General features: G+C 40.3%; 1 protein-coding gene across 8 annotated transcripts in view; it reads left to right on the forward strand.

The window, feature by feature from the left end:
* Positions 1 to 13,981, forward strand: part of PLEKHG4B (pleckstrin homology and RhoGEF domain containing G4B) — a 92,948-nt gene that overhangs the window by 27,467 nt on the left and 51,500 nt on the right. For 4 of the 8 annotated variants that reach the window (XM_042476219.1, XM_042476221.1, XM_042476220.1 and 1 more), the window contains one exon: positions 9,017 to 9,214. The exons of the other annotated variants lie outside the window; for them this stretch is intronic. In XM_042476219.1, coding sequence (XP_042332153.1) covers positions 9,017 to 9,214 — 198 coding nt within the window. The remainder of the gene's footprint in view (positions 1 to 9,016; positions 9,215 to 13,981) is intronic. 8 annotated transcript variants of the gene reach the window in all.

The following is a 13,981-nucleotide window of genomic DNA, read 5'->3' on the forward strand; positions in this document are numbered from 1 at the left end:
TATTTTAAACATGTACATTATCCCTTACTTTCATAGGTAAGCATTATGTGGTAGTTATAATACTCTGGCTAATCTTCCTGAGGCATATCCTATAATTATATATTTCAGTGATATGTGTCAGTGCAGATCTCTTCATATCTTACATTAATCCATATCTTCTGAATCAAGAGAGGCAGTCAGTAGTGTATGCAATACATGTAGGATTAGTTTACAGTACTGTATAATGTTTAGTTGCAAATAAATATTAAATTCTGAGATAATTGCCAAGATTTTTTTCCTCGATAGGCTTGCTTGTCCTTAAAAGCATTTCTTCTAGATGGTTTATTATTCTTGGAGAATGTCAGGGAAATTCACAGGTGGCAACCTGAGAATCCCTAGTGGAGATGCTGGAAGGTTTGTGAATGAATCACCATGACACTAGTTATTGTGTTATGTGGCACAAGTCATAAAAGGACTCTTGATCTTTAGGATAACAACTGAACACCGACAGGTGTTTCCTGACTTTGGCATGCACCTAAATAAATAATGTAAACCTGTCACTATTAAAAAATCTCAGCAGAAGCGTATGCTGATTGTACTGATTCGTATTCAGAGGGAGTCAGATAAGTTTCCGTGCAGACTTTTCCAAACTGTTCCTTCAGGGGAAAATGTTCTGACATGCATGGGGATTTCCAAAGAGGATGTGGGCTTTATCTCTGTGTAGGAAAATGCTTTTGTTGATGCCAAGAGCTTCTCTTTGTATTTATCCAGACTATAAAATAACTTGAGGCAAATAAAGGAAGTCTTAAAGTGAAAGAGCTTCTTGGTTACTTGGAATGTGGGTTTTTTTGGGTGGGTGGGGGCACAGTTTAGACAAAATAACCTGCAAAATATGAATGGACTGGCTGCAATTAGCAAAAGAGCACAGCTAAACAGTTTGTTTTTATTTGTGCTTTTCCTGGCCCTTTTCTCAAGACATTGATTTGTAGGATTTTTCTGACGTCATGCAAATGTCTCATTAAAAGAATATTTTCTGTGGGTGCGTGTGCTCATGCTTTAAATTAAAGTAATTATTAATCTACTGAGTTATTAATCCACCCCAATTTGTTATTTTCCCTATAGATAAAACATACAGGTAACATACAGGAGAAATTTCAGTTGGCTCGTTGGGGAAGAAGGTTAAACTTTTCTTCATTGTGACTATAGTACAAATTTGGGTCTCTTGGATGCTTTGATTTCTTTTTTGGGATGGTGGTGGAGAGAACTACAGGAGAGATCATGTTCACAGATATCTCTGGGAGGCAAAAAAAAACTTGCACAGGCAGCAAGTAAAGGGAACACATGGTCTTAGATGTCTCTACACTAATGCACAGAGCATGAGAAATAAGCAAGATGAACTTGAACTCCTAGCACAACAATCCAAATATTATATAATAGGCAGCACTGAAACCTGGTGGGATGAGTCTCATGATGGGAATGTAGGAATAGAGGGGTATAACCTTTTTAAGAGAAATAGGCCAAGCAGGAAAGAAGGAGGAATAGCATTTGTCAAGGACATTTACACCAGTGAAGAGATCCAGGACATTGATCCTGGAAGCCAGGTGGAGAGCATCTGTATAAAAATTAAAGAGCAGGAAAACAACAGGGATGTTATTCTGGGAGTCTACTACAGACTCCCAAGTCAGATGGAGGAATTGGATGATGCTTTTGTAGAACAGATGACCACACATCTGGAAAGGAAAGATGTAGTAGTGATGGGTGACTTAAACTATCCTGATATTTGCTGGAATTCAAACTCAGCCAAATCCTCAAGGTCTAGCAAATTCCTCACTTGCTTCGAAGATAATTTCATTGTACAAAAGGTAGAAGAGTGAACAAGGGGATCAGCTATTTTAGATCTGATCCTAATCAACAGGGATGACCTGGTTAACCGGGTGCAAGTGGTGGGATCCTTAGGTGGGACTGATCATGCTCTCCTGGAGTTTGTTATACAATGGAAAGGAGAAGCCAGGCATAGTCAGACATGCATTGTAGATTTTAGGAAAGCTGATTTCAGTAAACTTACAGAAATACTGGGGGTGATCCCATGGTCAGGAATAATAAAAGAGAAGATGGATGGGAGTTGCTCAAAGGGGAGATACTGAAGTCGCAATTTCAAACAGTTCCAATGAGGAAGAAAAATGGGAGATGTCTCAAGAAATCATGATGGATGACTGAAGAAGTTTCAACTGAGCTAAATTTTAAATGGAACATGTATAAGAAATGGAAAAATGGGTGAATCATCAAAGAGGAATTCAAACAAATAGTGTTAAGGATAAAGTCAGAAAAGCTAAAGCACAGAATGAACTCAGACTTGCTAGAGAGGTTAAGAACAACAAAAAGGGCTTTTTGGATATGTCTGCAGCAAAAGGAAGAAGAACAAAATGGTAGGGCCACTGTGTGGAAAAGATGACAAAATGCTAACGGGACAGAGAAAAGGCAGAATTACTCAACACTTTTTTTGCTACAGTCTTCTCAGAAAAGGCAAAGGGTGCTCAACCTGAGCATAATGGAGCAGAGGACAAAACGGGAAATTCAGCACAGAATAAGAAAGGAGATAGTACAGGGATACCTGGTTAACCTAAATGAATATAAGTCTCCAGGACCAGATGAACTACATCCAAGGGTATTAAAAGAACTGGCAAATGTAATATCGGAGCCATTGGCAATAATCTTTGAGAACTCCTGGAGAACAGGAGAAGTCCCAGCAGACTGGAGGGCAAACGTTGTCCCCATCTTCAAAAAGGGAAAAAAAGAGGATCCCAACAATTATTGTCCAGTTAGTCTGACATCTATACCAGGAAAGATTCTAGAACATACCATTAAACAGAGAGTCTGTGAACATCTAGAAGTCAATGCCATAATCACAAAAAGTCAACATGGTTTTCAGAGAAACAAGTCATGCCCGACAAATCTAATCTCTCTCTCTCTCTCTCTCTCTATATATATATATATATATATATATAATTACAATCTTGGTAGAGGAAGGGAATGTTGTGGATATAGTATATCTTGATTTCAGTAAGACCTGTGACAAGGTTCCCCATGACATTCTTGCAAACAAGCTTGTAAAATGTGGGATAGACAAAGTAACTGTTACATGGATTTGTATTGGTTGACTGGCCGAACCCAAAGGGTGCTCAAGAATGGCTCCTTTTCATCCTGAAGAGAAGTGACCAAGGTTCTGTCCTGGCCCCTGTGCTGTTCAGCATTTTTATCAGTGTGACGGATGACAGAATTGGGGGCATAGTTATCAAATGTGCAGATGCCACCAAACTAGGAGGAGTAGCTAATACCCCAGAGGACAGGATCAAAATTCAAAATGACCTGAATAGACTAGAAAGCTGGGCCACAGCTAACAAAATGAATTCCAACACGGAGAAATGCAAGGTACTGCACTTAGGGCAGAAAAATGAAATACGAGATACAGGATGGGCGACACCAGGCTGAACGAGATTACGTGTGAAAGGGATCTAGGAGTCCAAGTTGAACATAAGACAACAGTATGATGCAGCAGCTAAAAAGGCCAATGCGATTTTAGGCTACATCAATAGAAGTATAGTGTCTAGATCAGTGGTGGTAAACCTATGGCACACGTGCTAGTAGGGGCACTCAGCGCTCTCTCTCTGTGGGCACACATGCCATCGCTACAAAGGCTCTATATCTGGAGGGAAAGGGAGGGAAAGGCCACACGTTTCTCTCAAGCTCGTCAGCCCTACGGACCCTGCCACCTCCTCCACCAGCAAGGCAGTAGTGTCACAGGGGGTGTGGGCATGTTCTGACCTCCATGCATCACCCGATCTAGGAAAAGGAGGAGAGGAAGCACACAAGAGGTGCACAAGATGGTGGCTGATGGTAAGGTGGGTTGTGTGAGGGACGGAGCTGCTAAATGAGCCTCTCTCAGGAGCATGGCTCACGGCAGTTGGGTGAGAGAAGGACTATGTCTATGTACTTGTTGTGTACCTTCAAGCTGTTTCTGACGTACGGTGACCTTAAGGCGAACCTGTCTTGGGGCCTTCTTGGCAAGATTTGTTCAGAGGGAGTTTGCCTTTGCAAATGAGTATTTGTGTTTACAGGGTCAAGGGATGAATCAATTTCATTTTGAGTAGTGGTTTCCCCTTCTTTTTCACGGGTTTTACTCATTTTCTAAAATGTACATTGTCTGCAGGTTTTCTTTTTCAGTGACCTATTGTAGATGCAACAGTGTTCTCTTGATATAGATTGGGGTCGCCGTGATGGGAGAACTGGAGGGCCAGTTTTGCCTACCTTTGATTCTCTGAGCCATTTCCCTAATGCAACCCCCCCCCCCCCCATGAAACAGCAAAAACATCTGCCACTATTGATTATTCTCCTTCTTCCAATGGCTGGGAATGAAAAGGAAAGATTGGGGATATGGAAGATAACAATGATTGTGGCACCCAGTGGCAAACAGCAGTAGATTGGTTGGTAGATGTTTTTATCCCAGTCTCTTTTTCCTTACAGGGAAAAAAAATGCACAGGGCTAAAATTTGGGGCCATGTTGTAGAATGCCTCTGCTATGAGTGTGTGGCTCCTGCAATGACATGTAACTCAGAGGAACTAAAACCTCCCATCTTGGTACATGAAGGTTCAACAAAAAACAGTTTATTTATTCAATAAGCCAGAGCTTTATTTAAGCGAACATCAAAACAGTGTGTGTTTTCTTTTGATTTTAAAGATAATGGAACACCAGACAAAAATAAAAATATAGGATTCCATATAGGAATGTGGAATGTTATCTGACAAGGAAACATGCATAATTTAATTGCTAGTCATTCATCACAAAAAAGAAGTGGTTTTACTCAGTTTTTCATACTTTTATAACTGCTCCTCAGCGCCAGCACTTCAGCATCCAGAGAGGTGGCAAGTCCCCATTTCAAGGGAATTTAACATAACATAATATAATATAATATAATTAATATATTAAATAATAAAACATTATTATTATGTCAGAAGCATAGGACAAACATAAATACGTAGACATAAATGTACGCATGCATGCATGCATACATGTGAAAAATACTGTGAATCAAGACTTGACAGCAGAATGAAAGTAGCGCTTGAAATGAAGATCAAACAAATTTAATAATTACAAAAAGTGAATGGAAATTTAAATAGAAATGTTGGAAGCTATTGACTTTTTTTTCTCCAGTGCTCTGTGAAGTCTTTTTATTTTATACTTGTAGTTGTGAGTGAAATAGACTGCAATGAGGAAGAACACCAAGAAGGGCTTAGCTAATCACAAAAGAAATCATTAGGAAGCTGGCCAGCAGTAAGCTCTTTGTCTCTGGAATGCTTTGGTGCCATGAAGACTTTGTCACAGAAACAATGTAATCTGGAAGGAGGCATACAAAGATGAAGGGAGCAGAAGTCAATATAATTGCAGTGTTAAAAACTTGGTAAGGTACCGTACTTTTATTTGAAGCAGAAAAGAAAAATCTGGCAGAAGGTCAAGGTTTTGATTCATTTCAATTTCATTCCAAAAGGTTCTGCAAGGCTGTGTTGTTTGTGTAAAGAGAATCAAAGCAGTGGTGTTAATGAAAGTATTGTATTCATAATATGATATATCATTTAATTAATCATTAAGAAATATAAATTGAGATACACACTAGCATATACATTACTTGATTTACTTAGCATTCAGTGAATGAATTAGAAAGAATTATAGAATCCTAGAGTTGGAAGAGACTCCCAAGGGACATCCAGTCCAACCCCTGCCATGCAGCAACACAGAATCAGAGCACCCCCAACAGATAGCTATTCAGCCTCTGTTTAAAAACCTCCAAAAGAGGAGATTTCACCACACTTCAAGGGAGTATGTCCCACTGTTGAACAGCTTTTACTGTCAAGAAGGTCTTCCAAACGTTGAACTGGAATCTCTTTTTCTGTAGTTTGAATCCATTGCTCCAGGTCCTATTCTTTGGAGTAGCAGAAAAGCTTGCTCCAGTCTTAATATGACACCCTTTCAAATATTTAAACAGGGCTATCGTATCACATCTTAACCTCTTAACCTTTTCTTCTCAAGGCTAAACATACCCAGCTCCTTAAGTCTCTCCTCATAGGGCATGGTTTCCAGACCCTTCACCATTTTGGTTGCCCTCTTCTGGATATGCTCCAACTTGTCAATATACTTTTTGAATTGTGGTGCATGGAACTGGACACTTTACAAAGCAGAACAGAGTGGTGCGATTACTTCCCTTGATCTAGACACTGTACCTCTATTAATACAGCCTAGAATTGCATTGGCTTTTTTAGGTGCTGCATCACACTGTTGGCTTATGTTCAACTTGTGGTCTACTAGGACTCGTAGAAGGTGTGAATTAAATTCTATTGATAAGTATCACAATTTTATGTGGCCAAGTTATGTTGAAAATAAGATGTGATAGCTTGAATTAATGAAACTTAATTTTCAACAAATATCAATAGGCAGGGATGCCAAACTAAAAACTGGAGACAGTCCTGTACCTTTAATGGTTGTATAGAAGAGGGAATTGTAAGCCAGTGTTGCTTATTATCTAGTTGTATGAAAAGCAACACCTGCTGAAACTTCTTCTTTTTCACAACCATTAAAGGTACAGAACCCATCTTTAGTTGTCACTCTCAACCTTATATATGAGTTTACACTTTAAGGACTTTATCACATGCAGATGGTAAGAGACATTAAATCATCATTAAATCATGCTAACAACACGATCAGCAGGAAGATTATCATACCCCCATATGTTTATCCCATTTGTGTCCCATCTGTAAACAGTAATGGAGGCATCATTGGGTAATAATAGGAGTTTGATGCTTCACAGAGGTTGGGGGCTTATACTTTTTATTGTCAGAAAAGACATAATTAGAATCATAGAATTGTACAGATACATCATGGGAGAGCTGGACAACAGCTAGTAGCTTTATGGGTTGTACTGGTCCTCTGCAGGATATGGACAGCTAGCTACTCCTGTCCCTGCACAGGGTTTTAGACACCTTGGCTGTTATGTTATGATTTGGAGTGGGGAGGGCTGTGCTGTTTTAGGTTCAGTAGAGGCAGTTATTTATCAAAGGAGTAAACTAGAACTCAATTTCTGGTTTACATCCTTATTTAAAAAAGCTTATTTGAGCCCTGAAACTGTTACTAGGGTGCGGCAAGAACATGGCAAAATTCTTCCCTTCTTCATAGGGGTGTTTTGAGTATTTTGGAGAGGTCAGGGATGTCTGGGTTGCCACACTTTCCAAACCCTTACGTTACGAGAATAATATAGACAAAGATCATTCAGAAACTAGACAAAGAATGAAGGATGTGCTCCACCAGCCCATGAGCCACTCCCCAAAGCAGATGGGCCAAATAGACGGGCTTTCAGCTGCTTCAGGAGCATGGCATTTAGAGAACATGAGTCCCCAAAACGGCCAGAAGCTGCTCCAAAGGTGCCTATAGTGGCCCGAAGCTGCTGGTAAAAGGAGCAGATTTAATACACTCTTATCGGCAGCCCCCTTCAGGAGTGGGCCATTCAGTCACTGTGGTCCCAGCAGAATCAGCTGGAGCGGCCAGAAGCTGCTTCTTCCAGGTCATCTGCTTCAGCTCTCTGTTTTGTGAACCTTTTCTCAAGGCAGGGGTGCCATCTACAGTGTCTTCTGCCTTCTAAACATGAGTTATTTTGCCTACATCTCAAGACCTATTATAGTCTTTAAAGTCTTTCTTATCTAGCTTACCAAATGAAGGAGTGATAGAGACCAAGAGGCTACTTCACATCAGGTCCCACTGATCTAACCAAATATTTTCTATTCTGATTCCATCATCTCTCCTAAGGTTCTTGATCAGTGGTCACTTCCACCAGCTGCTCCCTGATCATTTGTTTTAATTCAGGGGCCGAAGAGACGGTCCTTAAGAGATGGCTCTGTGCCACCCCTTACCTTGTTGGATCAGGGCTGCAGCAACTGCATACTGCAGCCCGAATCTGGCCTTTCTGTGGTGCAAAAAGAAGCCACAAAAAGCGGCTCCTTTTGGTGCAGCAAAAAGGGCGCCCAAGCTGCTGTGGTGGCTTTTCAGAGCTCCTTTGGCAAAGTGCATTTAAACACTGCACCAATGGAGCACTGTGACACCCCCACTGTGCAGTTGGGAGCATGGCGTGACACTGTCATGGGGGCAACCAACATGTGTATGCCCTGCCCCCCATGCTGGCATATAACACCAGTCTGTAGAGGCTCTTAGTATACCAGACATCAGTCTTCTTCATGTCTTTTTCTTATGGACTTTATAGTAAGTTATAGCTCTTTTTAATTAGAACATCAACAATAAAGAAAGAAAGGCATGCAAGATTGTTATGTAGTATATCTGTATCTCTCATAGTTTTTGAAAAATATGTGAAGTTGTGGGACAAAAATAATTGTACATTTGTCAAAATTTGGAGAAGTAATCCACCTGAAGACTTGCATGTTTTTGCCTTGAGATAGTGCAAGAAGGGGCTCAGCCTTTTGTCTGAGTGGGTCTTGCATTTTGATTTGTCAGCTGATATTTTCTTTTTCAAAGAACACCATACTACCCCATTTGTAAAGTTCTAAAGGTCGGTTGTAGTTCAGTCTAGCAGCTGGATTTAGCTGTGTAAAAACATTTGGTCATCTTGCACTTTTATGTAATGTTGGTCTGTCTGGTGGGCTGGAGCTCTTCTCTTGTCCAGATCAGTTGAGGCTTACAGGTTGCTTTCCCTGTGCAGCCATCTCTCTCTGGCTATATTCAGACAACATAAAAAAAATGCTTTGAGCCAGGACAACCATGAAGGGACCCACAGCATAGCAGCTTAACTTTGTTCTTTGACAGCATTTGGCACTCGAGGATAAAATTGCCTGCTTGGGATAATTATTAGTCATCTTACGTGAAGAATGGATAAGTTTTTGAAGAATACAATGCAGTTTCAAAGCCATGTCAAAGAAACATATAGAATTAGCTCCTTCTGAATTATTTCCCATCTTACAGTTACACTCTGGTTTCTTGTTTTAGGATTCTGAATCTCTTGATACCTATATCCAGAATACACTTTCTTCTCTGTATCCGCCTTTTGAGGCTACCGCTGCTACTGTTCTGTGGCAGCTTTTCAGCATTGTTGAAAAATTCTATCACGGCGATGGTCTCAGATGTCTAATTGATTTCCTGGTTCCTGCCAAGAGACTCTTACAGTGTATCCAACGGGAAACCTGTGTAAGTATATTTGGCAAAAAAGGCTTTCTTTATTCCTGATTTATGAATGGAGTGGGGTGGGATAAGGGAACAAGTTGTGTTTTAATTTATTAACTAGTAAGCTTTCTAAGGGCCTGAACAGACAGGCCAAAATAAAGCTACTTCAGGTCACTTTGGAGGTATGCTGTTTAAATGATGCATGCGTCCTAAGAGGCCAGAAGCCACGCCAAAGCCACGGTCCAGGTCTAAGGACTGGAGCGCAGCTTTGGTGCAGCATCTAGCCTCTTAAGCTGTGTGTGTCATTCAAACAGCATACCTCCAAAGTGAACTGAAGCAGCTTTATTTTGGCCTGTCTATTCAGGCCCTAAATCTAGTTAATAAAGCTCATAGGGAAGTTTGCATTCCCATAGGACACTACAAAAGAAAGGGAGGAGAAGCTACAACCTTTACACTCTATTGGAAATATAATTGCATGCATACATAATCCTGACCTATATAGTTGCCAGCTATAGAAATGGATCATATACCATTCATAAAAAAGTGTTTTGCTTTTCTCTTTAAAATACTGAGAGAAGTGATAGAGACCAAGAAAAAATATCTTAAGTCACAAATTCTGGATGTGGCTCAGACTATGAGTTAGGTATTGATAATATTGGTCCAACTTTATAGAACATAAGTTTTTGTAGACTCCTTCAGAATTTATTCAGATTTTGGAAGCAGAACACACAACTGGTTGTCAAACACAGTGTTGACAGTCAACCTTCAACTATTTTATTTCTAAAGGTAACTTTCCCAATGTTAACAAACATGTGTAAGAAAGAAAGGGGTAAATCATCATAAATGCAGTTCACAGTAACTGTTTGAACTGTGGTTTGTGGAAGCTGAGCTGAGAGTTAATTAATGTCCTGCCTCTTAATGGTACAGCTGTTCATAAAAAAATAATGTTCTTGAGTGTTTCCTCAGTAATGGGAGGTTGTCAAGGTCTAGCCCCCGGCCTCGTACTGTCTCCTCTACCAGGGCACTAACTCCCTGGTCATCAGTTCAGCCTTTGTCCAAAGCCGTTCTGGTTGCGAAAACATCTTGCTCCGAATGCTTTTGCATTGTCCATGATCATTAGTGAGATATGATCTACTGTCAGAACCAATAAACTCAAATTCCAATGTAAACTCAATTAATCCAGTTGTGGTGAAAACAAAAGACATCAGAACAGAATTTACCAACGAAGTGTTTAGGTTAGATCCGACCAATTCCACCCACTACCATAATATTAAACTACTCCACCCCCAGCTAATTGTTGCACAAATTATATTCCCATATCCCAAGTCTAATGGTCCTCTTATCACCCACCTGCATCCCTACATGCCATTCCTTAGTTTTACAGTTCTCCAGAAAGCAAAATTCCTCCTCCACATTCCTAGCCCCTTTGCAGAGACAAGCACCATTTCCAAGCAAATTAACCCCTGATGATACATAGCATTGCCTAGCCCAACCTCTCCAGGAACATCACCCAATATATATTTCTCAAGAACTGAACCAACATGACTGAATCACACTTGGATTCTGACATGTGGTCACTTCTGGAATCTTCAGGGAATATCTAGGAAGCAAAGCATGGATTGCCAGCAGTGCAGTTGGAGCATACGCTAAAGGGACCTGTATCTTTAGAGGCCCTGTGCTGCTGTCAAAAATCAATGCTCTTGAGGAGAGGGAACTATAGATACCCCCCTAAGAGCTGTTAACATTACAACCCACTCCATGTCGTTTCACAGCTGCAGAGTAAGTGAAGAGGTGAGTCATGTATCAGGATCACTGCCTCTGAGACTCCAGCCTTGGTCAAGGCAGCTAAGACTCAGACAAGGGAATGCCAAGAGGCACACCTGTTCCTCAAACCCAAAAGAGGCTGGCTGTGGCCTAGGGAGGATTCCTCCTGTCCTGACATAAAAAAAATAACTTACGTAGTTACACCTTCGTTGTGGAGTTTCTTCATATCACATGGATATTTCTGGTCTAGGTGCATAATCTTTCATAGATATTATGTAGTCTAGGCACATTTTTCTTATATAAATTTTACATGGTCTGTAATGACTAAAAACATTTCCTATACTTATTAGGCACACAGTACTTGTAATGTCTTTCAGTGGTAAGGAACATCATCTTACACAGTGTTACATGCAGTAGTTCATCTCATACGTCATTTGCTGATGAATTGTACTCATGTAGAATATTTACATAATTTCAGTATTTGGTAGCACTTCATTTTTTCCAAGATATTGCATTATTTCAACTCAACTATATGCTGGGAGTTTTTGAGTTGGACAACTAACTTGTGAATCCTGGTTTTCTACCAATAAGACCTGGTTCTCAGCTGCTAATGTTTTTATCGCACACTTGTGTTTGAAGATAAACTGCCCTGGCTGTCTGGGATTAGAGTTCTTTATAGAAGAAGCAGACTGCATCAAACAGATGCAGGTGAAGTAAACCATATTGCGTCAGGTAGATCAATTTAAGTTCAGATAAGCCAAGAGGTATATGAATCACTCTTAGTCAATCCATTCTTCTGGTTCTTACATCCTCCTCCTGCTTCTTACATCTTACATCCCATCCTGCGAGCACAGCAGAAACTGCACACCTACCCTTAGATCACAGGCACCCTGATCCACTACTATAGTGGGCTCTTGGTATCCACTCAGCTTTGTTCCCAGCACCCCCCCCCCATGGATACCAAAACCCATGGATGCTCAGGTACTGTGAAATACAGCTGTTGTTGTTAACTGCCCTTAAGTAGATCTCGACTCATGGCAACACTATGGATGAGACATCTCCAAGACCCTCTGTCCTCCACTGCTCTGCTTAATTCCTGCAACTCAATACCCATTTCTTCCCTAATAGAGTCCTTCCATCTAGCATGTGGCTTTCCTCTCTTCCTACTTCCCACCACCTTTCCCAGCATTATTGTCTTTTCCAATGAGTCCTTCCTTCTCATGATGTGTCCAAAGTACAACAGCCTCAGTTTGGTCATCTTGGCTTCCAGGGAGGTTTCTGGCTTGATCTGTTCTAGGAACCATCTGTTTGTCTCTTTGGTTGTCCATGGAATCCTCAGCACTATCCTCCATCTCCTTAACTTAAATGAATGGATTTTTTCCCCTATCTTCTTTCTTAATTGTCCAGCTCTCATTTCCATACAGGTAATAGGGAATACAATGACTTGTATGATTCTAACTTTTGTGCTCAGTTGTATATCTTTTCATTTTAGAATCTTTTCTAGTACTTTCATAGCCACCCTCCCCATTCTTAATCTTCTGATTTCCTAACTGGAATCCCCATTTCTATCAACATTTGATCCCAGGTATGGAAATTATTTTACTATTTGTATTAATACTATTGGAAGAGTAAAATGTTGTCCCTTACATAAAATGGCAAAATCAAGGTTTGCTTTTTGGAATTTATATACAGTTGGACCTTCATATCTGCAGAGGTTCTGTTCTGGTTCTCTCCTCCTACAGCAGATGCCAAAAAGTGCAGGACCTTAAGCCTCATACTTTTTAATGTCCTCCATTAAGGACAATGGAGCGGGGCCATCCACGGATGCTTAAATCCATAGATGACAAGTCTGCGGTTAGACCGAGTGGACTGTATTTTAAAAATATTTTCAAGCCATGGATGATTGAGTCCATGGATCAAGAATCAGTGGATATGGCTGACTGTACTTCTATTGTCTTAGGCATTTCACATGTATGCTCCCTATGTGATTCTCCTCCTTTTCACTTGTGGTTCAGCAGGATTTTTAAAAGAAAAACCTTTTTTGCTGCCCATGGCACAATTTTGATAGCTCAATGATGGCAATAGCAAAGCGCAGCCTTCCCTCACCATGGGTTGGACAAGGACTGCACACCCCTAGCTGACTGTGGCTTTTTCCATTAAAGAAAGCTATTTTAAGTGAGATAGGAACCCCCTCCACACCCCACCACATCCTACCCCCGGAAATAGAATTTATCCACATAATTACCTTGTGAACTGCAAATTATTCAGGAATGCAACTGTTCAGGAAATCACCTGAAGATTTATAGACCCCACATTCACTCAAGGGGTTTAGTAACTGCATAAGTGTAGCCACATAAATGACAGTTCTGTTTGCACTGCCTACTGTATGCAGTTATTCACTGCCCTGTCAACAGAGATTTCAGACCTCAAATGCCATTCTTTTCTTACTTTGTCTGAGCAAGTATTTTTCCTGACTCTTTTCCTGACAGGGAAACCATAACTGCCCTTTCTCTTGGCCGACTCAATTTTTCTAAGCCCAATTAATTTTAAGGTGAAGGTGAGGATAGAGAATGTTCTCTGACTCTAGGAAGTGTTTGGAGCAAAAGTAACATGTTTATTTTCTGCACAATTACAAGGAATCACTACTTTCGATATGTTAAGTGTATTCTTTTTATTATTGGCAATAACAGATGTCTTTAACAGCAAGTTTTGCTTATTTTGATGGTTATATGAAATGAAGGTTTTCATTTGTATCCTGTGCATGTTTACTCAAAAATGTCTCTCACCATTTGGGTACCATTTTAAACATGATTTCTTGGGAAAAGCACTATTGAACTTGGCTGGAGCCACCAATTAAGTGTATAACTATATGTCTTAATTTCTAGTATCTGTTGACAATAAAATATGCATAAGATGGCTGTACTCATGAAGTATTTAAGGCTGCAGGCTCCATATTAAGAATCATCTAAATGTTTCTGTAGTTCAACTTGACAAGAAAGTATTGCAGCAAATATTGGGCTGATAACA

This window comes from Sceloporus undulatus, chromosome 6 (assembly GCF_019175285.1).
Source record: "Sceloporus undulatus isolate JIND9_A2432 ecotype Alabama chromosome 6, SceUnd_v1.1, whole genome shotgun sequence".
Classification (NCBI taxonomy): Eukaryota; Metazoa; Chordata; class Lepidosauria; order Squamata; family Phrynosomatidae; genus Sceloporus; species Sceloporus undulatus.